The 25237-nt window shown below is 46.0% G+C and overlaps 1 protein-coding gene across 1 annotated transcript in view; it reads right to left on the bottom strand.

Annotated features, from left to right (window-relative positions):
• The window catches only part of LOC310776771 (A disintegrin and metalloproteinase with thrombospondin motifs 8-like), a gene marked incomplete at its 5' end in the record, with an annotated part of 29073 nt that extends 5565 nt beyond the window's left edge, over positions 1 to 23508 (bottom strand). The window contains 8 exons of the mRNA XM_083636948.1: positions 1009 to 1184; positions 4174 to 4346; positions 6488 to 6674; positions 9884 to 10176; positions 13754 to 13921; positions 15400 to 15532; positions 20487 to 20726; positions 22822 to 23508. Coding sequence (XP_083493074.1) covers positions 1009 to 1184; positions 4174 to 4346; positions 6488 to 6674; positions 9884 to 10176; positions 13754 to 13921; positions 15400 to 15532; positions 20487 to 20726; positions 22822 to 23508 — 2057 coding nt within the window. The remainder of the gene's footprint in view (positions 1 to 1008; positions 1185 to 4173; positions 4347 to 6487; positions 6675 to 9883; positions 10177 to 13753; positions 13922 to 15399; positions 15533 to 20486; positions 20727 to 22821) is intronic.
• Positions 23509 to 25237: the final 1729 nt, after the last annotated feature.

Raw genomic sequence — 25237 nt, 5'->3', positions numbered from 1 at the left:
GACGCGGTTTGTTTACCAAAATGCTGCTCGGCGGGGAGTCTACTCAATCAGTGCCACTTTGTACAATAATCAATTCATAATTATACCTTGTATTAGTGTATCATATTTAATAAATAAAATGTATGTCAAAAAATGTATGCATATGGATGATAAAAGAGAGATAAATGAAAGTTATAAAAGACAAGGTGGTGATTAAATTAGGCACATGGCATAACAGGTGTGAAATAAATCAAATGTAGACTAATATAGGACAATAACAAATAATACAGTAACCTAGAGTGATTAGGAAAATATGTCAAAAGAAAATATAAAAATATGTAAACTAGGAAAACAATGGAAACAAGTCATGGACTTTAAGTCTATGTATAAAAACTCTTGCAATTACGTAACATTTTGCAATAGGACCTGTCATTAAGTCCACATTAGGGTCACAAACTCTCCATTTGATGAGATTTTGTCTTCAGGACCCAAATCTGAGATTTGTATTGTTGGTGTTGTATTGTATTGTTTGATATGATTTTGTCCAGAAATCCATGATCTGTAATGTAACAGTGTAACTATCAATACAATCTTTCTTCTACATTCTCTAAATGTGTTTACTTCTTGTAAATGAAATACGCCAATGCTGAATAATGCCCTCTCAGGACCCCTGGTGGTCCCTGGACCTCACTTTGAGAACCGCCGATCTAGTTCTTCAGGATTCATCTAAAATTGCACAAATTGTGTTGGAAAAACAAAAACAAAAATGGGGATGTGCTGATGATATAACTTACAGTAATGTGCTCGCGCCGCCATGCGCACATTTCATGTGTGTGTCTTTTACCCACGTGAGAAAGTGGTGTAGACACAACTGTGCTGTAGTGTGTCATGACTGCTGTGCTTATTGGAGTTATTATGCACACCTGTGCGCACCTGTGGTACCCTTGCAACATGATCTTATCTAGTGAATCTCGACCTCAGTGGACTTGAATGAATATCAGATGTGGGTGCTCTCCTCAGTATATTTACCTGGCTTTATTGTAGGAGCCTGTGATCTTCCTGCAGGTGAGTCCACTTCCTCCACACACTCCACACTTATCCACTCTCTTGTTAGATCCGATCACCTTGTCACAGCCTGCCTTCACACACTGGCCCTGGACGCACACCGACGTGGTGTCAGGACCACAGGTCGTCCCATCAATCACCTGCAGGTACACACAACAAGGCATTGTTGACCCTTCCAATTCAGCCAGCAGGGGGGGCCACCTAACCTCTTAAACTCCAGCATCCGCGGGCCGACACGGTCTTTCAGAGGCAGTAGCGGGATTTGGACCTAACATCCATCAACAACACTACTACACCACCATATACATCAACAACACTACTACACCACCATATACATCAACAACACTACTACACCACCATATACATCCTCGGGTTTCAACTGAAAAAAAAGTGTATTTAGTGCTCAGTTACTCTTTAATGACTTAATCAGGCTCATGTCAACTAATTCAATTAAGTCAGTCAGTTTCTCAATGTCAGTTTGGATCTCGATACATTAATCGGTTAATTGCCCAGCCCTGACTTACGCAGAGGAATCTCAGTTGAGTAGGCGGTCCTTAACACATTGAGTGCCAGCCATTTTTTCATCCTGTAGGTAAGTTGTGCCAGGTTTTTTTTTGAGGATTCTGGCTCATTTTACAAGAGCCGAGGATTATTTTCTGTTAAGAATTCATGAACACCAATCATCTAAAAATAACTAATAGAATGTGTGCTTTCTCTGTCTAAAAGAGTTAGTTTGCAGAGTTAGTAGTTATGTAGATATTAGCCGTTGAGTACAGCATGGTTTCAGCGTCTGGAAATTTATTCAGAGATAAATGGCTTTTTGTGAAATTCGACAGAACAGTCACTTTAACCATTCATTTTTGGCATCAGTAAGACCGTCAGACATTATAAACAATAGTTTTGAACAGTAATTTCCTCCATAACAACAGGAAACACCCCTCTCATTCAAACTCCTCCCTCCGTGTGTCTTCTCCTCCTTCCTCCTGGCTCTACAGCGGGCGTGTCAGAAGCGCGTTGCTGCTGCCTGCCTGCCTGCCTGCGTGCCTGCCTGCCTGCTTGCCTGCGTGCGGACGCTCCTTGTGCGAGTCAAGATGGGCCGGGGAATGCGTGGGCGATGGGCAGATGTTGATTCTGGCCTTTCTGAGGTGTTTCAAAGTGTGTTTCACCTATAATCTATTTTGCAAATCGCTCTCCGCTCTCTGTGTGCGGCTGCCTGCGCGGCCGCTCTCGGGCAAGACAAGTGGAATGGATTAATGTAAAATCGCCTCGCCATTTCCTTGAATGGCTTGCTCCCGCGGCAGTTTTTTCTTTGATTTCGCTCTCTGGGGGAGCACTGTCAACACTTAGTGGGTCGGTAAAATAGATTATACACATTCTCTTGCTCCAATAGTGATCTCGAAGATGTAAAAGTTGTTGATTGATGTCCCACCGTCAAAAAAAAAAAATGTTTATGTAAGACGAGATATTTCGGCTCTGGCACTCAAGCGTTGGATTATGTAAGACGAATTATCTCGGCTATGGCACTTAACGTGTTAAATGTCCACACACACACACACACACACACACACGCACACACACACACACACGCACACATAAGAATGCTGACACATGCGGCCCAGACCACCTCCGAATGTGGTCTGAGGATGTCAATGCGTCCTCAATGCGTCTTGGGTGTGTTCACACCTGTACTTACAGCTAGGGCTGGACAATATGGCCAAATTCTATATCACCATATACTTCTTCATATCAGTCGATACGAGAATTATTACGATATTAGTCAATTAGTGTGTTCACAGTGAGGCCACGGGGAAAACTGACAGGGATGCCCATTTATGTCACATTTGATGTCTGCACATGTCTGAAAAATGTATTTACCACGTCTACTGCTTTACGCTTGAACAGTGACTCATGATGCTGTAGTTAGTTAGTTAGTGAGTTAGTTTTTATTTCCGTGTCATGCCATTTCTGGCCCATCCCACATGGGATTACAAGACACTATCACACCAAATTATATATAAACATAAATAAATAAATAATTTTGAAAAGAACAGAAATGTATTGGGATCAGAATTGGGACACTTTGAGCTGCAGTGTGAACAGTCTAGTTTCATGAATGTGTTGCTGTATGTGTAAATGTATGTGTATGTGTATGTGTAAATGTATGTGTATGTGTAAATGTATGTGTAAATGTATGTGTATGTGTAAATGTATGTGTATGTGTAAATGTATGTGTATGTGTAAATGTATGTATATGTGTAAATGTATGTGTATGTGTATGTGTATGTGTATGTGTATGTGTATGTGTAAATGTATGTGTATGTGTAAATGTATGTGTATGTGTAAATGTATGTGTATGTGTAAATGTTTGTGTATGTGTATGTGTGAATGTATGTGTATGTGTAAATGTATGTGTATGTGTATGTGTAAATGTATGTGTATGTGTAAATGTATGTGTATGTGTATGTGTAAATTAGGGGTGTCACAATATATCGTCCCACGAAATCTCGCGATAGTAAAACGTCACGATATGTATCGTTGAGATGAAATCTCATATCGCAATTTTTTCAAAAATAGACAAAGAAACGTCTTTGTTTGTTGAAGTTCAATGTGTGGAAAGTAGTTCAGTTGAACAAGTCTCTGAAGAGACACATGAGAAGTTATACAGGAGAGAAACCATTCAATTGAGTTTCTGGCAAAACTGTTTACTTGACAGGAAAAACTGAAGATGCATAAAAAATAGACTAAGAAAAGTCTTGTTGTTTGAGTTTGAAGAAAAACTGAAGATGCATAATGAGAATTTATACTGCTGAGAAACCTTTTAGTTCAAAGTAAATCTAAGTGACGGTGTACAGTAACTCATTCTATTTCAAGATAAGCCTTATCTCCAATCTCATGTTTTTTCTAGTTGTTATTGTAATAACAATTTCCCACAACAGCATGTTTTGTATTTGTGCATTTCAAATAAAATACTACTTTTCCAGTCATATATTGTCATTATTCAAGTTTAAAAAAATATTGTTAAAATCGTATCGTATCGTATCGTTATCGTGAACCCAGTATCGTGATACGTATCATATCGTGAACTGAGTGTATCGTGACACCCCTAGTGTAAATGTATGTGCACGTTACCTTGGCTTCAAACACCTTGAATTCACTGCTGGCTTTGGCCCTGCAGAACAGCTTGCACCGGTCCCGTGGAGAAACCCCGGCATACTTTGGGATCCACTGCTTGATGTTCCCGCTGAAGTCCAGGTAGGTGGCGCTGTTGTACTTCTCACACTGCTCCTCTCGAAAACTCTTTCCTGAAAGTAAAAGGCGTAATTAAGTAATCAATCCCGATCGACCTGCTGACGACAAGCTCTTGAAAAGTAAATTCACTAAGAAACCTAACCTTAAATCTGGTCAGACTGACATATTGGATTGCTGATGTGTTAAAGGCAGCCATTGCTCTGTTTTGTGCTGCTGTGATATGATGCAGCTGATTACATCATTGTAGAATTGATCAAAACGACACTGATTATCTACGGCACTGGTTCCCAAACACCGGGCCGTGGAGCACAAAGCAGACAGAGAGAGAGTGAGCGAGAGAGAGAGAAAGTGAGAGAGAGAGAGAGAGAGAGAGAGAGGGAGAGAGAAAGTGAGAGAGAGAGAGAGAGAGAAAGTGAGAGAGAGAGAGAGAGAGAGAGAGAGAGAGAGAGAGAGAGAAAGTGTGTGAGAGAGAGAGAGAGAGACCTAGGTCAGGAGCAAGGAGTGAGCATGGAGGATGGAGCAATGAGAGGATGATAAAACATGGTGCTGGATCGGTCGGTGCTGGATGGGTTTGCAAGTCAGGTTACAAGGCACACCTCTTTTGTGTAGTGAACAGGACGACAAACTATAGTGAAATCATAAAGTGTTGCAAATGCATTTCTATCTTTGTTCTCTAGGTTGTGTCATCAGCTTAAATATCGCATTCTGCTCTTCTCTCTCTCTCTCTCTCTCCCTCTCTCCCTCTCTCTCTCTCACTTTGCTTGCACGTGCACATGCACACACACATGTGGGAGTTGGACCCCCATTGGGAGTTAGACCAGGGGTGGGCAATTATTTTTCATGGGGGGCCACATGAGAAACCCAGATTGTTGCTGGGGGCCGAACAAATATTGTCATGCCGTAACCCAGGAACTTTGATGATAGAGAGGACCACAAAAAAATGTCCTCGCTACCAGAGCGCCAGATTTTGCTGAGCGTTGGGGGCCGAACGGCGCCGGCGCAAATTTTTTGGGGGCATTTGAAGTCAGGTTTAGAGGAATACCTCATTTTAAATTAACAGTTGTGATGTCATTATTCAGTCTTAAACACCAATATTTGATCCTTTTCTCACTCACTCCTATGTCATTAACTTTTTTGACCACCTGCCAATGGCTGCTATATTTTATAGTTACCAGCCAATTAGAATTTCCACTAGCCAAAATGTTTTTCTTTAAATAAACCAGAATATGAGTGTGTTAATTTAAGCATAAGTATCAGTAAGTGGCCCGGGATTCTCAAAGCCTGTGTTGAGGGTCACACGAACAAAAATGCACTCTTGAAACTAAATAAATCCAAAACCAACAAGTTAATTATTTCCATTTTTACTTCAAAGTAGAACAGTCATTTCTTACACATGAGATTACTTTTAGCCTTTTAGTCATAAAGATTATTGAAAGATATTCCATACCAGACTGAAATGTTATAACAGAAGTGGAGTATTGGCCAGAATGACATGAACATTTTATTTGGACACTTATTCAGCGGGTACCTTGCATGTTGCATTCAGGTGCACTGTAAAAAATTTTTTTTTTTTTTTTTTTTTTTTTGCAATTCCAGCGCGGGCCGCACAGGGGGCGCTCGCGGGCCGCATGTGGCCCGCGGGCCGCCTTTTGCCCAGGTCTGAGTTAGACCCACCCAGTCTGCCCCCCCCCCCTCCTGTGAGTTGGACCCACCCAGTCTGCTCAGTCAGGAAGGATGACATCCTCACTGATGACATAATTATAGTGAGGAGTCCCCTTCCACTCTGACTGAAATAGTTGGATATATTCCTTGCCTACTTCCATTGAATCAGACTAGTGTCCTCTAGAGAGAGAGTGGCATCAGCGGAGGACCAAAATGCAAGACTCATTAGCCAATGAACAGCCAGGAATGGGTCTCGCGCTACTTTTGCATGCTAAAATAAAGCTGATAATGTACAATTTGATTCAAGGGGGAAAAAACCCTTTCAGAGTACAACACAAACTGTCTATTTTGCTGCAACTCGACAGTGCTGCTTGATCCAGGACCTTACTTCCTGGAACTCCTGAGAGTAAAAAACTGGTCCATTGGAGTGAATGGAGATGTCGGAACTCTTCTATTATACGGCTCTGAGTCAGACTCATTCAGATATCGATCAAACCCGAGTAGCGATGACCAAACCCAAATTGCGGCTCACCGTCATCCTGGTGGCAGGACTGCGTGCTGCAGGACTGGTACTGCACCCTCTGTCCCTCGCAGTACCTCCCTCCGTTCTGAGGCACAGGCTCTGTGCACTCCCTATAGGAGAACTCCACCCCACCTCCGCATGTTCTGGAGCACTGCTGCCAAGGTCCCCACGAGCCCCAGCCTCCGTCCACCAGCACCTGCGGTCAGGAAGAAGAGCCAAAGTAAAGCCAAAGTAGCTGGTTAGACCTCAGTGCCAAAGCCCATCTCAGCTGTGCAGTCGAAACCACAGTCTGGGCTTCTGGGTTTGAGGCCGCACAGTGTGCTGGCGTGTGTGTGTGTGTGTGTGTGTGCGTGTGTGTGTGTGTGTGCGTGTGTGTGTGTGTGTGTGTGTGTGCGTGTGTGTGTGTGTGTGTGTGTGTGTGTGTGCGTGTGTGTGTGTGTGTGTGTGTGTGTGCGTGTGTGTGTGTGTGTGTGCGTGTGTGTGTGTGTGTGCGTGTGTGTGTGTGTGTGTGTGTGTGCGTGTGTGTGTGTGTGTGTGTGTGTGTGTGCGTGTGTGTGTGTGTGTGTGCGTGTGTGTGTGTGTGTGCGTGTGTGTGTGTGTGTGTGTGTGTGTGTGCGTGTGTGTGTGTGTGTGTGTGTGTGTGTGCACACAGTGTGTTGGCGTGCTGCGACTCCAGGCTAAATCTGTGTTGAAGTTCGGCACGCGCCTGCTGTCTGCCTCTACCCACATTCCTGCCACATGTGTCAGTCACCACGAGTGGAAGCTGCCATGCTACAGCTCCGTAAGCTCAACTCAAAGTGTGTGTGGGTGTGTGTGCATGGGTGTGTGTGTGTGTGTGTGTGTGCATGTGTGCGTGTGTGTGTGTATGTGTGTGTGTGTGTGTGTGTGTGTGTGTGTGTGTGTGTGTGTGTGTGTGCATGTGCATGTGCATGTGTGTGCATGGGTGTGTGTGTGTGTGTGTGTGTGTGTGTGTGCATGTGCATGTGTGTGCATGGGTGTGTGCATGGGTGTGTGTGTGTGTGTGTGTGTGTGTGTGTGTGCATGGGTGTCCTTTCCAAAGCTTTTATGAGTTTGGAGCCGCTCGTCTTCTCCCTGCCAGCACGTCTGGGTTCATAAACAGATGTGTGATCATAGTGTGCGTGTGCGTGTGTGTGTGTGTGTGTGATCATAACACAAGGAGAACATATCAAGGCAACGCAGCTGAAATGAAACAACCACAGGCACAGTGAGAAATCAAACGCACCCTTACCTAATACTTAATACCTAATACTGCTCTAATCCACATGTTTACCCCGTCATTCATACATTTACACTCCAAGCTACACTAAGGTAACACTAAGGTAACACTAAGGTAACACTAAGGTAACACTAAGGTAACACTAAGGTAACACTAAGGTCGCAGGTTCGCGCCCCCGTGTTACCTCCGGCTTGGTTGGGCAGCCATACAGGCATGATTGGGCTATGTCTGTGGGTGGGAAGCCGGATTAGGGGTATGTGTCCTGGTCGCTGGCGCCTCATCTGGTCGGTCGGGGCGCCTGTTCGGGGCGGAAGGGAATTGGTGGGAATAGCGTGATCCTCCCACGTGCTACGTCTTGCCGGTGAAGCTCCCCACTGTCAGGTGAAAAGAAGTGGCTGGCAACTACGCATGCATGTGTCGGAGGAAGCATGGTGCTAGTCTACGGCTCTCCCCAGATCGGCAGAGGGGGTGGAGCAACTTTTTGAAAATTTTTGAGCAATTGGCCGAGTACAGTTGGGGAGAAAACGGGGGGAAATCCGGGAAAAAAACTATAAGAAAAAAATCACACCCAGGTGTTGAAGTAAGGGGTGCAGTGTGTGTGTGTGTGTGTGTGTGTGTGTGTGTGTGTGTGTGTGTGTGTGTGTGTGTGTGTGTGTGTGTGCGCAAATTTCAAGCCCCTCTCTCCATAGGGTGCCAAAGCCTCGCCCATGAGAAAGTGAATTGTCCATCCATTTCCAGACGTTTCTCAAACTGTGCGTGTGTACGTGCATGTGTGTGTGCATGTGTGCATGCGTGTGTGTGCGTCCGTGTTTCACCGGGTTTGAACCGCTATCGACCTCGAGACGAGACGATCTCTCCCTCTCTCTCTGTGTCTCTGTGTCGACTGGGGGAGGGGCCTAGGCTGCAGATCTCGTGCGCACCAACATCCTGTCCGCATCCCGTCCAAGAACGGACGGACACACGTCACTTAGAAGCGGCTGCACCGCTTATACAAATAGAATAGAAACTTTCTCCTAAACAGAAGTGAGCACGTGCGACGTGTGTATTTCAGATCAGAACGCTTTGGAAATCATGTCGAGTGCACTTCCAATGCAAACAGACCAGAAGCCCGGAGCAGGTTTTTGTGTGCTTTTGCCTGCCGTACAGTTCAGGACGCAATACGGTCACACGGACGGTAGCCAGCTAGTTTCGTCTGTTTGTTGTTGTTGATTATTCGCACTGTAAACATGAAAGCCAGATTATTGGCAATTCTGGCAGCAGCGGAGGTTGAAGATCCCCCTGGCAGGAGAAGAGGTAGGAGGAGTGACAATGATGAGCAGCGCACTTTTCCTCCAAATGTTCAAAGTTTTTCAGCTTGAGACGTCCAGAGCGCTCTGCCCAAAAACACTAGCCGCCAACAGCGCTTAAACGCCAGGTGCGCTCCTTGAAAGAGGAGCGCTCCTAGCGCGTCCTTACCATGGGCATAGAGAATGAATTGCAGAAAGGCGCTGGCTTCTCAAATACACACGACACGTCCTGTGTGAACAGCCGCTAACAGAGCTGTAGTAGTAGTGATGGCTGAACTTGCTAAGAAAATATTGACCACTGAAGCAGAAAATCAGGTTTGAAATGAGTGTGCATTTTACTGATGTCATGTTATACATGTCCTTCAAACATTCATAAATCCAAACACTTACTGTACCTCCCACAGCCACTGAGGAGCGCCAAAGTGCAAAGTTGCCTACTTAAGCTTTAACATGATCTCATGTGGGAATTGTCACTTGTGTATGTTTATAATACCTCAATTTACTATATCCTCGTTTATATTCTATTTTCCTGTTTTTGTGCTATTTTTCTTTGTCACATCATTTTACAGTTTGCTGCTGCAATGACCCCATTTCCTCAAAGGAATCATGGATCATCGTATCTTATTAGGGGCATACTGGTAAACAACATGTAAACAACATACTGGGGTAAACAAAGTAAATGCAGTGTCACCCACCTCTTAGAGATTATGCAGAGGTTTCAGATCAACTGTATCAATCAATGAGGGGAAACAAGGTGGGTAAACTACTCACCTTGGATAGTTTACCCACCTCTCTGTATTTACCACTGCACACGCCTGCTTATAAGCCAATCAGCACATAGTACAGCAGCACATGTTCAGGTAGAGAGGCAGTCTGTCTCACCAGTGGCTGCAGAACCTCCTGGGTTGCCATGCAGGCTCCGTGGAGGCAGGTCCGGTTGGAGCTGCAGCGTGTGCCGTCGGCCCAGGCCAAGCTGCCGTTCTTGGTGGTGCAGTGGGGCTTCCCGTCCTCCCGGCACCACAGCTGGCTGCACACGTCGCTGTCTGAGGTGTTGGGGCAGTGGACGAACTCTTCTCCAAAGATCTGCTGGCACTGTCGGTCCAGGCTGTAGGTGGTGCCTGGCAGCTCTCTGGGTAATGCCATGGTACTCTCCGGGGCATCCAGTAGGCAATCCCCTGTGGTTTAGATAAGAACGTAATGCTACACATGTGTCGGGCTTATTGTTAAGCATAGTAGTGTTTGCTAGTGGTGGCGTTGTAAATTGCAAGCACGTTGCCCTTTGTGTGCAATGTATGACGGGGGTGTGGGGGGGGATTCCGGGCAAGTTGTATCCTGACTATAAAAATTAATAACTTGGATTTAACAATTGCAGTTGCACTTTTATAGGCAGGCTAGGATTCCGAGTGTGGATGTTTGACAGGCGTTCTAAAAGTTAATTTATTCATTGTTTCTCTAATGATCTTTTGTTTGAATTGAAGACGCTTTTTGTCTCGACTTGTCGCTGACGTCTACAGTTTGGAATGAACTTTCTCAGCCACATTTGGAGACATTTTCCAACTGATAAAGAGCATATTTTGCGGACACCAGCTGTTGCTTTTGGCTGGAGAGGTGGAGCACAGGAAAAAGTCCATACCATAGTATGACTCAGTGGAAAAGAAGGTTCACTAATAGGTCTCACGATGACAAACAATACAAGATGCAAAACACACGACGGAGAGAGAGGGGAGGGAATAGCAAAGGACAGAGGGGAGGGAATAGCAAAGGACAGAGGGGAGGGAATAGCAAAGGACAGAGGGGAGGGAATAGCAAAGGACAGAGGGGAGGGAATAGCAAAGGACAGAGGGGAGGGAATAGGAAAGGAGATAGAAGGAATGGGGAGCCCGGGTAGTGCAGCGGTAGATTCTCTGCCTACCTACACAAGGGTCGCAGGTTCGAGCCCCCGTGTTTCCTCCGGCTTGGTCGAGCGTCCATACAGGCACAATTAGCCGTGGCTGCGTGGTGGGAAGCCGGATTAAGGGTATGTGTCCCGGTCGCTGCACTAGTGCCTCCTCTGGTCGGTCGGGGCATACTGTTCAGAGGGGAGGGGAACTGGGGGGAGTGGTCCTCCAACGCGCTACACCCTGCCAGTAAAACACCTCGGTGTCAGGTGACTGTGCTATTCTACAACTCAACCTCAGATCAGCAGAGGGGGTGGAGCCACAACTGGAACACCCTAAAGCGTCTGGCATACCCTTCGCGCACGCGCTGGAGGCAGGGCTCCGAGGAGGGCGCATACACACTGCGCGGGCCAAAACAGAACATAGTCAGTGCGCAGCTCGCTCCTCCCACCCCCCTCCTCCTGTGGAAACTCCAGGGGAAAATGGCGGCGATTAGTGCCAGGCAGTCTGAATGAAGTTGAATGTAACATTCCCAATTCTATGTATTAAATTCTAAAAAACGACCCTCAACATTTGGGAAGGCTAAGCCACACAACTAGTTCGTTAAAATCGAACGTCATGCTTCGAAGGCGACTTTATGACGATGAGGACGGTGAGGACTCAATCACAGCAGATATCCGCTGATAGCCTACCACGGAGATCTCACAGGCACAGGCAGCAAAACCCGATGCGCTGATAGAAAAATCTCCATGGACGCGCCGCGCCGCGCTCAGTCCTCGCCCCCCGACATGCCCCGTGCGATGACGTCAAAAGCACCGCGCGCCCTATGCGCTTGGCTGGGCGTGAAGACTATGCCAAAGGCTTAAGAGGGAATTGGCCAAGTACAATTGGGGAGAAAAACAGGGGAATCCAGAAAATAAAACGAGATAGCAGGAATGAGAAAGAACATGAGATGCAGGAGTGGAGGATGTGGAGAGAGGAGGTGTGGTAAGAACATGAGATGCAGGAGTGGAGAGAGGAGGTGTGGTAAGAACATGAGATGCAGGAGTGGAGGATGTGGAGAGAGGAGGTGTGGTAAGAACATGAGATGCAGGAGTGGAGGATGTGGAGAGAGGAGGTGTGGTAAGAACATGAGGTGCAGGAGTGGAAGATGTGGAGAGAGGAGGTGTGGTAAGAACATGAGATGCAGGAGTGGAAGATGTGGAGAGAGGAGGTGTGGTAAGAACATGAGATGCAGGAGTGGAAGATGTGGAGAGAGGAGGTGTGGTAAGAACATGATGTGCAGGAGTGGAAGATGTGGAGAGAGGAGGTGTGGTAAGAACATGAGATGCAGGAGTGGAAGATGTGGAGAGAGGAGGTGTGGTAAGAACATGAGATGCAGGAGTGGAAGATGTGGAGAGAGGAGGTGTGGTAAGAACATGAGGTGCAGGAGTGGAAGATGTGGAGAGAGGAGGTGTGGTAAGAACATGAGATGCAGGAGTGGAAGATGTGGAGAGAGGAGGTGTGGTAAGAACATGAGATGCAGGAGTGGAAGATGTGGAGAGAGGAGGTGTGGTAAGAACATGAGATGCAGGAGTGGAAGATGTGGAGAGAGGAGGTGTGGTAAGAACATGAGATGCAGGAGTGGAAGATGTGGAGAGAGGAGGTGTGGTAAGAACATGATGTGCAGGAGTGGAGAGAGGAGGTGTGGTAAGAACATGATGTGCAGGAGTGGAGAGAGGAGGTGTGGTAAGAACATGAGGTGCAGGAGTGGAAGATGTGGAGAGAGGAGGTGTGGTAAGAACATGAGGTGCAGGAGTGGAAGATGTGGAGAGAGGAGGTGTGGTAAGAACATGAGATGCAGGAGTGGAAGATGTGGAGAGAGGAGGTGTGGTAAGAACATGAGATGCAGGAGTGGAAGATGTGGAGAGAGGAGGTGTGGTAAGAACATGAGATGCAGGAGTGGAGGATGTGGAGAGAGGAGGTGTGGTAAGAACATGAGGTGCAGGAGTGGAAGACGTGGAGGAAGGAGGTGTGGTAATCTGGGCTGAAGTCAACTCTATCCACAACCCCTCATTTGTGGGTAGTGACATGTTGAAGCAGGAAAGCAATAGTAAAAGAGAAAGGGAGTGCGCCAGAGGAAACCAGAAACAGTATGGGCACACTACACACACACACACACACACACACACACACGCGCGCGCTGCGCGCGCGAGCGCGCTAATTAGCGGCTGCGTGTGTTTAGCGCTAACTAGGAATAAAGATTTCTAAACTAGGAATCTGGCGCGCTACGCATGCCCGATTCCTAGGGTGTAGTATTCCTAGAAGTGGTTTCAAATCGTTTAAGCGCAATAGCCCCCACAATGGATTGACAGACGATATCGTAAGGCCAGGATTTAGCGCAGCCACGCCTGGTTTAGCTTAAGGCACAAACCTCGACGCAAAACTGGCTGCTATCCGGATGCGCAGATTGGCAGCTGCGCGGGGCCGGACGACAGCACATGACACACACAACGGCGCACAAAGCGGCTCACAAGCGCTAAAATGCAAATAGCGCGTGTGCGAAGATAGAGGGCCCTATGTCTTCTCATCCCTCTACCCTAATAAAGCAACGCACGCTTCTATGGCAGACTTCCTGCCTTGTAGACAAAACATCTACAAGGCAGTTGACGCTGTTGAGTTCTTCATTTACACTCAGTGTGATGTTGGATGCTTGACATGCTATCAGATGTGGTCTAGATGTACTGTGGTATTCCCTTGATTTGTTTGGCTGGGTTCCTTCTGTTCTGTGATAATCCACTGTGAAGGACTTTATAGCTGTGGTTATACTGTCGCGCTGCTCAACGGCACATTCATCCCAAAGACACTGACGTCTGAGAATGGCGGCGTTTCCTACCGTGTCCGTTGTCGAAGAAGTCGGTGACGTAGAGCGCGCTGCAGGGAGACCAGGGCGAGGTCTTGTTGAGGTTGACAAACAGAGGAGCCATCAGGTAATGTCCTCCCAGGTCCCCAAACAGCCTCTCACAGGTCTTGGAGTCGTCATGAGGCATGCTCAGCACATGGCCTGCAGCGGGAGACCAGACAACACACCATTGTCGAGGGAAAAACGTGACCTTTGTTGGTTTTCAGACCACTTTGCCCATTTTCAACCAGCTTTGTATAATTACAAAATGGGTAATATATACATGTATGCAAATGAACAATGTTTAACTTCCCTCCATCTTTCCTGGACTGATTATGGATCTCACGCCTCTTCTAGGTAAGACCCGCCCTACTCTTCCTCTGAACGCCCTACTCGGCCTCTGATTGGCTTACCCTGATATCCTTACCCTAAACCAACCAGTCGTCACTCCTCATGCCTAAACCCAATCCATCACCACTCCTCATGCCCAACCAGTCACCACCACTCCTCATGCCTAAACCCAAGCTGTGAATGTACGGGGAGCTCTCAGTCCAGGCAAGATGAAGGCAAGTTAAACATAATACTATGTATTTTGTAATGATGAAAGTGGCCCTTTAGTGAAGGTATGTGTGACTAAACATGATGTTGAAGCCACATAGAACTTGCCCATCCCTCTTCTGCAGAAACAGTGGGTGGTGATGGTTTATTAGCCCATCTTGCTCCAAGGCTAAGAAACCCTTTCAGAAACACTACAGGACAGTCTATAAGTCTATAAGGAGCTCACCCAGCTCGGGGGTCAGGACAGTCTATAAGCAGTCAGGTCAGTCTATAAGGAGTCAGGACAGTCTATAAGGAGTCAGGACAGTCTATAAGCAGTCAGGACAGTCTATAAGGAGTCAGGACAGTCTATAAGGAATCAGGACAGTCTATAAGGAGTCAGGACAGTCTATAAGGAGCTCACCCAGCTCAGGAGTCAGAACAGTCTATAAGGAGTCAGGACAGTCTATAAGGAGTCAGGACAGTCTATAAGGAATCAGGACAGTCTATAAGGAGTCAGGACGGTCTATAAGGAGCTCACCCAGCTCGGGGGTCAGGACAGTCTATAAGGAGTCAGGTCAGTATATAAGGAGTCAGGACAGTCTATAAGGAGTCAGGACAGTCTATAAGGAGCTCACCCAGCTCAGGAGTCAGGACAGTCTATAAGGAGTCAGGACAGTCTATAAGGAGTCAGGACAGTCTATAAGGAGTCAGGACAGTCTATAAGCAGTCAGGACAGTCTATAAGGAGCTCACCCAGCTCAGGAGTCAGGACAGTCTATAAGGAGTCAGGACAGTCTATAAGGAGTCAGGACAGTCTATAAGGAGTCAGGACAGTCTATAAGGAGTCAGGACAGTCTATAAGGAGCTCACCCAGCTCAGGAGTCAGGACAGTCTATAAGGAGCTCACCCAGCTCAGGAGTCAGGACAGTCTATAAGGAGTCAGGACAGTCTATAAGGACTCAGGACAGTCTATAAGGAGTCAGGACAGTCTATAAGCAGCTCACCCATCTCAGGAGTCAGGACAGTCTATAAGGAGTCAGGACAGTCTATAAGGAGTCAGGACAGTCTATAAGGAGTCAGGACAGTCTATAAGGAGCTCACCCAGCTCGTGTGCAGCCGTGAAGGCAGCCTGGAGGCCGTTGTCCTCGATGACAGAGCAGCTTCTCTTTGGGTCGCACATGGTCCCCACATCGGCCACGCCCAAGGTGTCACAGCTCTGGTGTCCGCAGATGTCCTGCAACACAAACACACAGCAAACACTGAAACAGATGTCCTGCAACATGAACACACAGCAAACACTGAAAAAGATGTCCTGCAACACAAACACACAGCAAACATTGAAACAGATGTCCTGCAACATGAACACACAGCAAACACTGAAACAGATGTCCTGCAACATGAACACACAGCAAACACTGAAAAAGATGTCCTGCAACACAAACACACAGCAAACATTGAAACAGATGTCCTGCAACACAAACACACAGCAAACACTGAAACAGATGTCCTGCAACATGAACACACAGCAAACACTGAAAAAGATGTCCTGCAACACAAACACACAGCAAACATTGAAACAGATGTCCTGCAACACAAACACACAGCAAACACTGAAAAAGATGTCCTGCAACACAAACACACAGCAAACACTGAAACAGATGTCCTGCAACATGAACACACAGCAAACACTGAAGCAGATGTCCTGCAACATGAACAAGCAGCAAACACTGAAACAGATGTCCTGCAACATAAACAAACGGCAAACACTGAAACAGATGTCCTGCAACATGAACAAGCAGCAAAGACTGAAACAAATGTCCTACAACACGAACAAACCGCAAACACATTAGAATCAGTGTTTTCTGATAGACAACCAGTGTTGATGATTCTCCGATAAATATATATTAATCAATCAGCCTGCATCATATCATATCATATCATAACAGCGGTAAAAAACACGGTGTTGTGCCAAAAAGTGATTGCCATCAGATTGAAGATATTTAAACTGGTAAAAATAACTGGATTGGTGAGAATCTAGGGCAGACGGCAGGTAAAATAATGCAGTTATATGGACAATTGCAAAAGAGATAATTTCTTTATTTTACATATAACCCATCCATAAATCATGTTTATTAGTTTCCAAGGCTAAAGGCCTAAACAAGGATAATAAACAGATACCAAACATATAAACGTCGGAAACAATACTATAGTATTGTTATACATAAACTGGGCAATATACAGCTTTAACAGGCTGCACTGTAGACAGCAATCACTTTCTGGCAGATAATCACTTTCTGGCACAAAACATTGTGTTGTTTAAGTCCAGTATCGGCCTGATATACTGTAGCCATGTATCCCAAGATAAAGCCCATTTCTCTTTAGGGAGTGCTGGAAATGTGGTTAGAAACAGCTGCCACAGTGCAGCGGACTCTCCTGCTAAATAGTTGAAGACATTCTACATTGTTAAATAGTAAATATAGTAAGTGCATGGGCAGTCCCCAGTGACTGTTACATGAATCATGTAGGATGCCAAATCTTCAGATATATTTCTGTAAGCTTTTCCATTTTTCAGGCAAGAAAAACCCCAAATATGTTTTTCAATGTTTCCGTCATAAAACGCAAGCAAATAAATATAGTTGGCGTGCAGCTGTCCGCCCGCCCGGGGCTGATGTGGGAAAAGGAACAGCGCGGTGTATCAGAAATGGATTTGAAACAAATCTTTTCCCCGGCCGGCCCGTCAGATGGCTGGCTCAAGAGATGGGAAAAGTACACACATTCTTTACTTAGTAGAAGTAGAAGTACAGTTACCTTGCGTTAAAAAAAAGTAGAAGTATTGATTCAACTTGTTTACTCAAGTAAAAGTAAAAAAAAGTACAGGCTCTGAAATGTAATGAAGTAGAAATGTAAGTATTTCTGCCGGCTGTTTCTGTGCAAAGCTAACTGAAACTCACGTCAAAATAATATAATTCGAAGAGTATTCAACTTAAAAGATCTCATACAAACAATGTATTAAGATGTATAAAGATTATACTTTGATTATAATTTGTGTGAGTTTTTTCCACAAAAAAGGTGCACATAATGCGTGAAAGCTGGGAGAGTGCGAGACAACAAACAATGTGACATAAGGTCACGATGTACTGCAAAGGCTTCCATCAAAGGACCATAGCCTCAATCAACATTGTGAGTGACTCTTATTTTTATTTAGATGAAAATCTTTGAGATTATAACTTTAAATCTGAATTCTGAGATTAAAGTCAGAATTCCGAGTTACTGTCATAATTTTGAGAATAAAGTCATAATTTTGAGATTAAAGTCAGAATTCTCAGATTAAAGTCAGAATTCGGCAGGAAAAAAGAAGCATATTATGTGACATCACTGACGATGTCACTGATGACATCATCGATGGTGTACCGAAATTTTAATGTCTCGGGTCCCTAGATTTTTGTGGCGTCAAAGTAGGGTCACAAGCCAAAAACAGTTTGGGAACCCCTGATGTCAGGAGTAGAAAGTACAAATATTTGTGTTAAGATCTAGGGAGTAAAAGTACAAAGTTGCCAGAAAAATAAATAGCTACTCAGCAAAGTACAGATGGGCTACATGAAAATCCTACTTAAGTAACAAACTATTTGTACTTAGCTACTTCCCATCTCTGCCTGGCTGTGTTTGACGGAGATGGATGCATCCTGGGCCTCGCCTTAGACCCAAAACCACAAGGCAGAACCGCCTGTGATTCAAAACCCATCTGGACGGGGAGCTGAGGTTGAACGCAGCTCAGCGGGTGTTTGTACACCTTGTTCTGCAACAGCTTCCCTCACTCACGTACATGGTCGGACACATGCACGCCAGTAAGAAATCTATGTCTGTAGGAGTACAGTTCACGCAACTTTACACTATTCCATTTTCACATAGCAGGGTCCTTGAAATCCTTGAAAGTTTTTTTTTTTTTTTTACCCATGTCTATTGAATAGACATGGGTCATTGAAAGTGGGTGTAGAAATTTAAGTTCATTTATTTTTTCCCTCCTTTTTTCTTTTATTTATTAGTAAATAGCTTTAACACAGCTATAGGGTGACCAGAGTTCTCATTAGAAACATTCTCAGTGTTGTAACAGTAATTAACCTTGAACCATGCCTCAAACTATGCTGTGTTGGGTCCTTGAATTTGAGTAATTGGGCCTGGAAAGTCCTTGAAAAGACCTTGAATTTATTGCTCAAGAACGTGTGGGAACCCAGTGTGACACACACACACACACACACACACACACACACACACACACACAGAACCACACACACACACACACACACACACACACACACACACACACACTCAAAACCACGGGCCATTTTAAGTGGTTTCACCGTGTCACAGCTGATTTGTGGCGGCACTAAAGTCAGCTCATCCACGAGGAGCCTTTCCGTCCGCTGCGTTTCAAACCACATCTCTGGAAAAACAAACACAAACTGGTTGAATTTGCTTGAATAATGGCTTCCCAATCGTAAGTAAGCCACTTAAGCAAATCCAACGTAAAACGAGCGAGGCCACATGTTCTATTCATCACTTTCCCATCTGAGGTCAGATGACGCCTCCAACGCTCAATTCATTCAGTAGGCGGATAAATGTCAGTGCTGTCACCAGATGGAGCGGCGAGCAGGGCAACCCGACACCCTGCTATTAAAACGCCATATGTATTGTCTGCTAGCACCATGTCAACGCGCACATACCAGACGCAAAGAGGCAGCCAACTATAGCACAACACCCCAAACACAACTCAGACCTTAAGCCTCAATGTCCAACGCACTGACACATGACTTAAGCCTCAATGTCCAAAGCACTGACACATGACTTAAGCCTCAATGTCCAAAGCACTGACACATGACTTAAGCCTCAATGTCCAAAGCACTGACACATGACTTAAGCCTCAATGTCCAAAGCACTGACACATGACTTAAGCCTCAATGTCCAAAGCACTGACACATGACTTAAGCCTATAGTCCAATCTCCTCTGGAGAATCTGGGCTTTGAAAAGTCTTATTTAACCTTCTCTTATCTCACTGGCATTGTCTCATCATACTTGCGCTCCTGAGCTCTTCCCATGTTGAATGGGCTTATTCGACACATGGCATGGCAGTAACACATCAACGTAAGACACTTAGGAGCCATTGAGATGGTGGAATCTCCTGACTCTGAAACCACATTAAGTGCCCCACTGTTCAATTAAGTTCCCCCTGCTCTACTGGACTGTTTCGGTGGCAGCCGGATGTCCGCTCCCGGCTTATTACAAACTCTGTCATTGGGTCAGACCATGTCAATCAGAGCGGCTTCCGCTCCCTCCTCCCTGTGTGTCGCTGTAAATAGTGCCCTGCTGCCTCAGTCAAAACAACAATGCTAACTAGCTAGCAAGCTAACGGCAGAAACCTACACGCTAGCTTAGCGCTGCACGATATTGGAAAAAACTGACATTGCAATATTTTTTTATTCTGCGATATTGCGATATGAAAAAAAACAGGAATTTTCACCAAAAGTCTTAAATAGGTCTATCAAGCCTTGCCTGTTTAAGAAGATGGCCTAGTGGGTAACGTGCACGGTTGACGTAGTAGGAAGTGAGTGTGTTTTTAGCCGCAGCCAGGGTGAGTTGCAGGATCCTAAGTGAGTAAAGGTACTATAGTTAGTAGGAAAAGAGCTTAGAACGTCACAGAGTGGTGCATTACTGTATGTTATGAGTTAATTTGCCTTACTTGATATTGCATGCTCTGCGATGTGACTATTGCGCATGTGCGCATTGCGATGACGATGCTGAAACGATATATTGTGCAGCCCTACGCTAGCTCGTTGCTACACGCTGAAAACGGCAAGTTGGATTGTTGGAAACTATTTTCCAAGGGCACTGCGGCTAAGCGCCGCCCATCGCAATCCCACTATGGAGACCTGCGGCGCCAGACTCTTAGGGAGGGGATGCTGGCCAGCGAGACTGTGTCATAGTGCTCAGGTTGACTCACCTCTCTGGTGAACAGTAGTGCCGTGTCATAGTGCTCAGGTTGACTCACCTCTCTGGTGAACAGTAGTGCCGTGTCATAGTGCTCAGGTTGACTCACCTCTCTGGTGAACAGTAGTGCCGTGTCATAGTGCTCAGGTTGACTCACCTCTCTGGTGAACAGTAGTGCCGTGTCATAGTGCTCAGGTTGACTCACCTCTCTGGTGAACAGTAGTGCCGTGTCATAGTGCTCGGGGTGTCTGTGGCTGGGCGGGTTGAAGAGCTGCTGCCAGGAGCAGAAGTTCCTCAGGGCCACTCCTCCGTTGCTGGAGAGCTCAGGGCCCACCTCCTGGTCCTCCACCACCAGCAGCTTCACCACAACCATGCTCACGGAGTTCTTGATGCTGGGGTGCTTGTAGAGCTGGGCGGCCATGGACACCAGGCTCAGAATGTAGTGCTGTGGAGAGGAGACAGGATGGTTCGTTTAAAGCCCTTGGAAACCAAAAATAAATGTTTTGAGTTTCTCACACCACAGAAAAATGTGTTATTAACCACCCAGCCAAATTTGAACGATTAAATATGTCGCCAAGTATATAAAATTTGGTTTCAAAATACTAAGCGGTATTCTCTGCTCTGAAACTGTGGATGTGTGAAACTAATGTCTAACACTTTTAGATGCTTACTATTATTATGCACATAAGACCCTCAATTCCATACTTAGAAGGTTATTGTGGATTTGTGTTTCTAGGGGCTTTAAACAATTTGGACGACAGTGGGCCACAGTGGAGAGGGAATGGACACAATGTGGTATTACAATCAGCTCGGGTTAAGAGCTTCCCATCGACCAGTGGTTCTGAAAAAATGTCATATCAAGGACCCTAAAGTGACAGAAATTAAACCACGGACCCCCTGGAACCTGCTCAAGGATCCACTTTGAGAACCACATAGACAACTAGTGTATATTGATCAATTCCACAATAATTATCCTCCCATTCACACCTGGTTTTTAAATGTGAGCTGTATCTAGATAAGTTATCTGGATGTTATCTGGATAAGAAAAATGCATGCTAATGCAAGGTGTAAATGCACCGTGATCAAGATGTGATCAGATCTGCCTGACCACATCTGGAGGTAAGTCTGGTTCACGTTGTGTCCAGATCTCTTTCACCCCATATACACCTTAATGCAACGATTATCCACATAACGTATCTGGATACAGGTCACATTTAAAAACCAGGTGTAAATGGGGTGTAAGTAACCAATCAAACTGCATCATATCAGAAGTGGAGTCTGACCTTAGTCTAGTGCAGTGGTTCTCAATGTGGGGTCCGGGGACCAACAGGGGTCCTTTGAGGGGGTCCCCAGCAAATTGATGAATTTTTAAACTTCAATATTATTTCAATTACAAGAAGTGAACACAATTACGGAAGAATGTAGAAGAATGATTGTTTCGATCCTAGTTTCTGTTATTATCGCTCTACAGATCATCATGGAATTATGGACAAAATCATATCTAACAATACAAATATTGACAGATGTGCGTTCGAGAGAGAAAAATCTCATCTATTGGGGGACTAAATGAGGGGTCCTTGGTGAGAAAAAGGTTGAAAATCACTGGTCTAGTGTCTCCGAGGTGTCTGAATGCTTATGCTTGAGCCCGTTCTATACTGCACAGACTTTGGCAGGCGAGTGGCTTGTTAAATACAAACAGACTCCAGCTTGGCTGCAGCAGGATCCAGAGTGTGGCATGTGGGAAGACGACTGTCCTACTTTTGTTTTTACTAGTTTGTTCAGTTCTGAAGAACTGTGACCATGGCTGTTTAGTCATGGAGGATGATGTCATCCACACACAGACACCCCCTGAATCCAAATATTGGCTTTCTATGTCACCCGATTAGACACTATAGCAGGCATGCAAGTGCATAGAATGAATCCTCTGGACAGTCATGGTGAGATGGATGGATGGAGCGAACTGTGTCATCTCTGAAGCTTCCCTGGATGATGGAGTGAACTGTGTGTCATCATCTCTGAAGCTTCCCTGGATGATGCGGCGAGGTTCGCTGCCAAGTTGTGACCGAGCCCAGAGGAATGTAGATCAGCATTGCAGACATGTCTGTCCCCTGACAGCTGTGGAAAACGGTGAGCCCACCCAGGCCATTTCCCCTCCAGGTTTTGCATGGCTTTTTTCACCGAGATGCAGACCCAAGTCCACCTGGACCTCCTTGTCTCTGTCTGTCTGTCTATTTGTTAGGTTTGTATCGGGGGCCACCATTTTTTACGTTACACAGTCCCTTTAAAGTAGTAGCCTACTTTATGGCAAAACATGCTTTTATGAAGGGACATACAATTCAGACATTCCCTACCACCGATCTGCAGCCTATGAAGTCTGACTTTTACCTGGCTGGATGATACATAAGGGAGAGAAGAGGTGATTTACGCCCCCCCCCCCCCCCCCCCCCCATCCTCCACCATGTATGATCTAATGTAAAAATGACAAACTTGTTTTCGTTGGACTGTTTGCAGGGAAAGCGTGCGTTCAGCTCATGTCTGACCTTTATTTCATCTCCATAGAAGTGGGTCATGGACGCGTCCGCCACCACCAGGGTCTCTATGAACCGTGGCGCGGACACAAAGCGTCTCCGCCGAGATTCCCCTCGTGCGTCACCGTCGCCCCGGTGCGTCAAAGTTTCCCCGTCATCTGTGGCCGCTGGGCTCTCCCCCTCTCCGAGAGTCCTCCTCCTGATCACATGCAGCTGCTCGGCCGAGTTTGGCCCGCGTAATTTGGGCTCAATCAGGTACTCTTCCCCGTCCGTTACGAAGGATCCAAATATGCCGGAGCACAGGCTGACGGCGACCATCGAGTCCTGCTTGTGGTCCACGTTCCCCGAGTAGAAGCAGCCTCTCAGATGCCCTTCACTCTCCTCTGTCTGCTCCATTTTCTGCCCCAGATCCGCGTCCTGGACACCTGAAGGAGCGCTGCGTAAAGCGCCAAGATCTCTGGCTCTGAGGCGCTGTATGGTGAAGGAAGGCGCTATAAAGCTGGTGTCTGGCATCAGATTCAGAGTCAAGTCTTTGCCAAATGCGCTGAGGTGAAAACTCGGCTGTTCCTCGCTTCTTTTCCAGAACCGCCCGCTGCGTCTTCCATTGATCCGAACAGGTAGCACATCCTCCGACTCAAAGGGACTGGACAGCGCAGTGTTGATTACGCACAAGGAGAAAAGTAACAAAGCGGAGCACATGTCTTGCGATGGAAGAAGAATGGTCAATAAGCAACAAAAAAAGACGATCGATCGAGAAAAACACTTTCCTTCCCTTATTCTCGAGCACGTCGTAGCCTATCTTCTGGAGAGAGAACAAACACCACCAGCACCACCACAACAACAACAACGATCTTTTGAAATTAAAATATTTCCAGTGCTGTAAAACCAGTCTTGGTCAGAATATGTGTATGTTATTTTCCTTATCTCTTCTCATTCTCGAGCCAAGCTCAATCTTGTTCTCTCGCTCAGTGAGCAGCAGCAGCGCTGAAGTCTGGGCATGGCGCTGCTATTTATACTCTCTGCTCCTCCGTGGACATCGGGGGGGGGGGGGGGGGGGGGGGGGTATTTTTGATATCCTCGTTGCTGGAAATTCTCCTCCCACTCGCACTTTATGAGAAACTCTGGGATCAAACGGGCCCAATGAGAATGGACCTACGACACTCCCCCCTTCTGAAATAGCTTGACAACCGCGCTCCTATTATTAACCCAGCGTGCTATATCACATGTATGCATAGCAGTCCGCCGCTCACTTATTTGGGAGCAGTGTGTGACTGACGGGCCCCCGCAGGGCCAGGAGCGCCGCCTCCCCGCCCCCCAAGGCCAAGCTTCTTTATCCCACCACAAAGGACCACAGACCTATAGGCCTACTCACAGCGCCACCTCCACCAACCGTGAAGTGTTTCATGAAATTGATTGTGCAAACTGCAAATCAAACCACTGTTTCTGCACCGTCGGCCTACATGATTGAACGTTTTTTCCTCATTAATATCAATTCAGCGTCTGCAAGCATCATTAACCATTTTCTCTCACCATGTACATTTTTTTCGTGTAGCTGTATTTGATTAGTTACTTATGCATTTATTTATTTATGAAGTGTATGACAAAATCATTCACTTCAGAAGTTAAGCATTTATTTTTCTTTTGTGAGGTGCTGGTTCATCATTTTACCGCCAGATGGCAGTAGTGCATAACAAACTCCCTCTCGGGCGCAGGACGCACGGCACAGGCGCTCCAGCACATTTCTCCGCAGATGCAAACAGGTGTCGCTCTTTGCCTGCGTCTTTCTACTGTCTCACTCTCTGCTGCATGGTTTGAGCATAGGCTACACAGAGAACACGAATGAGTGATTTTATTGCACATCCCATGCCATTCCAATGTGGGTTTGTTCTTAACTTTACTCATTTAAACTTCTTTTTCCATTTTTCATTTTGCAGAGTACAAAATAAATTGTCCAGAAAAAGTGAGGGTATTTACATGCAATGAGGTTTGCTATATAGTAGAAGTAAAAACCATGATAATTTTCACTTCTAATGTAAAATACAAATTCGAGTTAATTCTAAGTTTATTCGGTGTGTGTGTGTGTGATGTAAAATACAAATTCGAGTTAATTCTAAGTTTATTCGGTGTGTGTGTGTGTGTGTGATGTAAAATACAAATTCGAGTTAATTCTAAGTTTATTCGGTGTGTGTGTGTGTGTGTGTGTGTTTAATGCTTTTGCCTGTTTGAGCCCACACATCTGATCCATCCAGTGTCCGTTCCCCGGGGAGCCTGGGCGGGCGGTGGGAGGAGGGAGCAGGGGCGGGCCGGGATGCTGCAGCTGCTGTCACACATGCTGTACAGCAACAATAATATTTGGAGAGTTACAAGTGGCTGCGGTCTGCAGCACAGCCCGAGAGAGAGGCATGACCAATGAGCTCTCTGTCTCTGC

Source organism: Poromitra crassiceps, assembly GCF_964638095.1.
Source record: "Poromitra crassiceps genome assembly, chromosome: 5".
NCBI classification, from domain to species: Eukaryota; Metazoa; Chordata; class Actinopteri; order Beryciformes; family Melamphaidae; genus Poromitra; species Poromitra crassiceps.
Note: the sequence above shows the minus strand (reverse complement) of the source record. Positions and strands in the feature narration are given on the sequence as shown.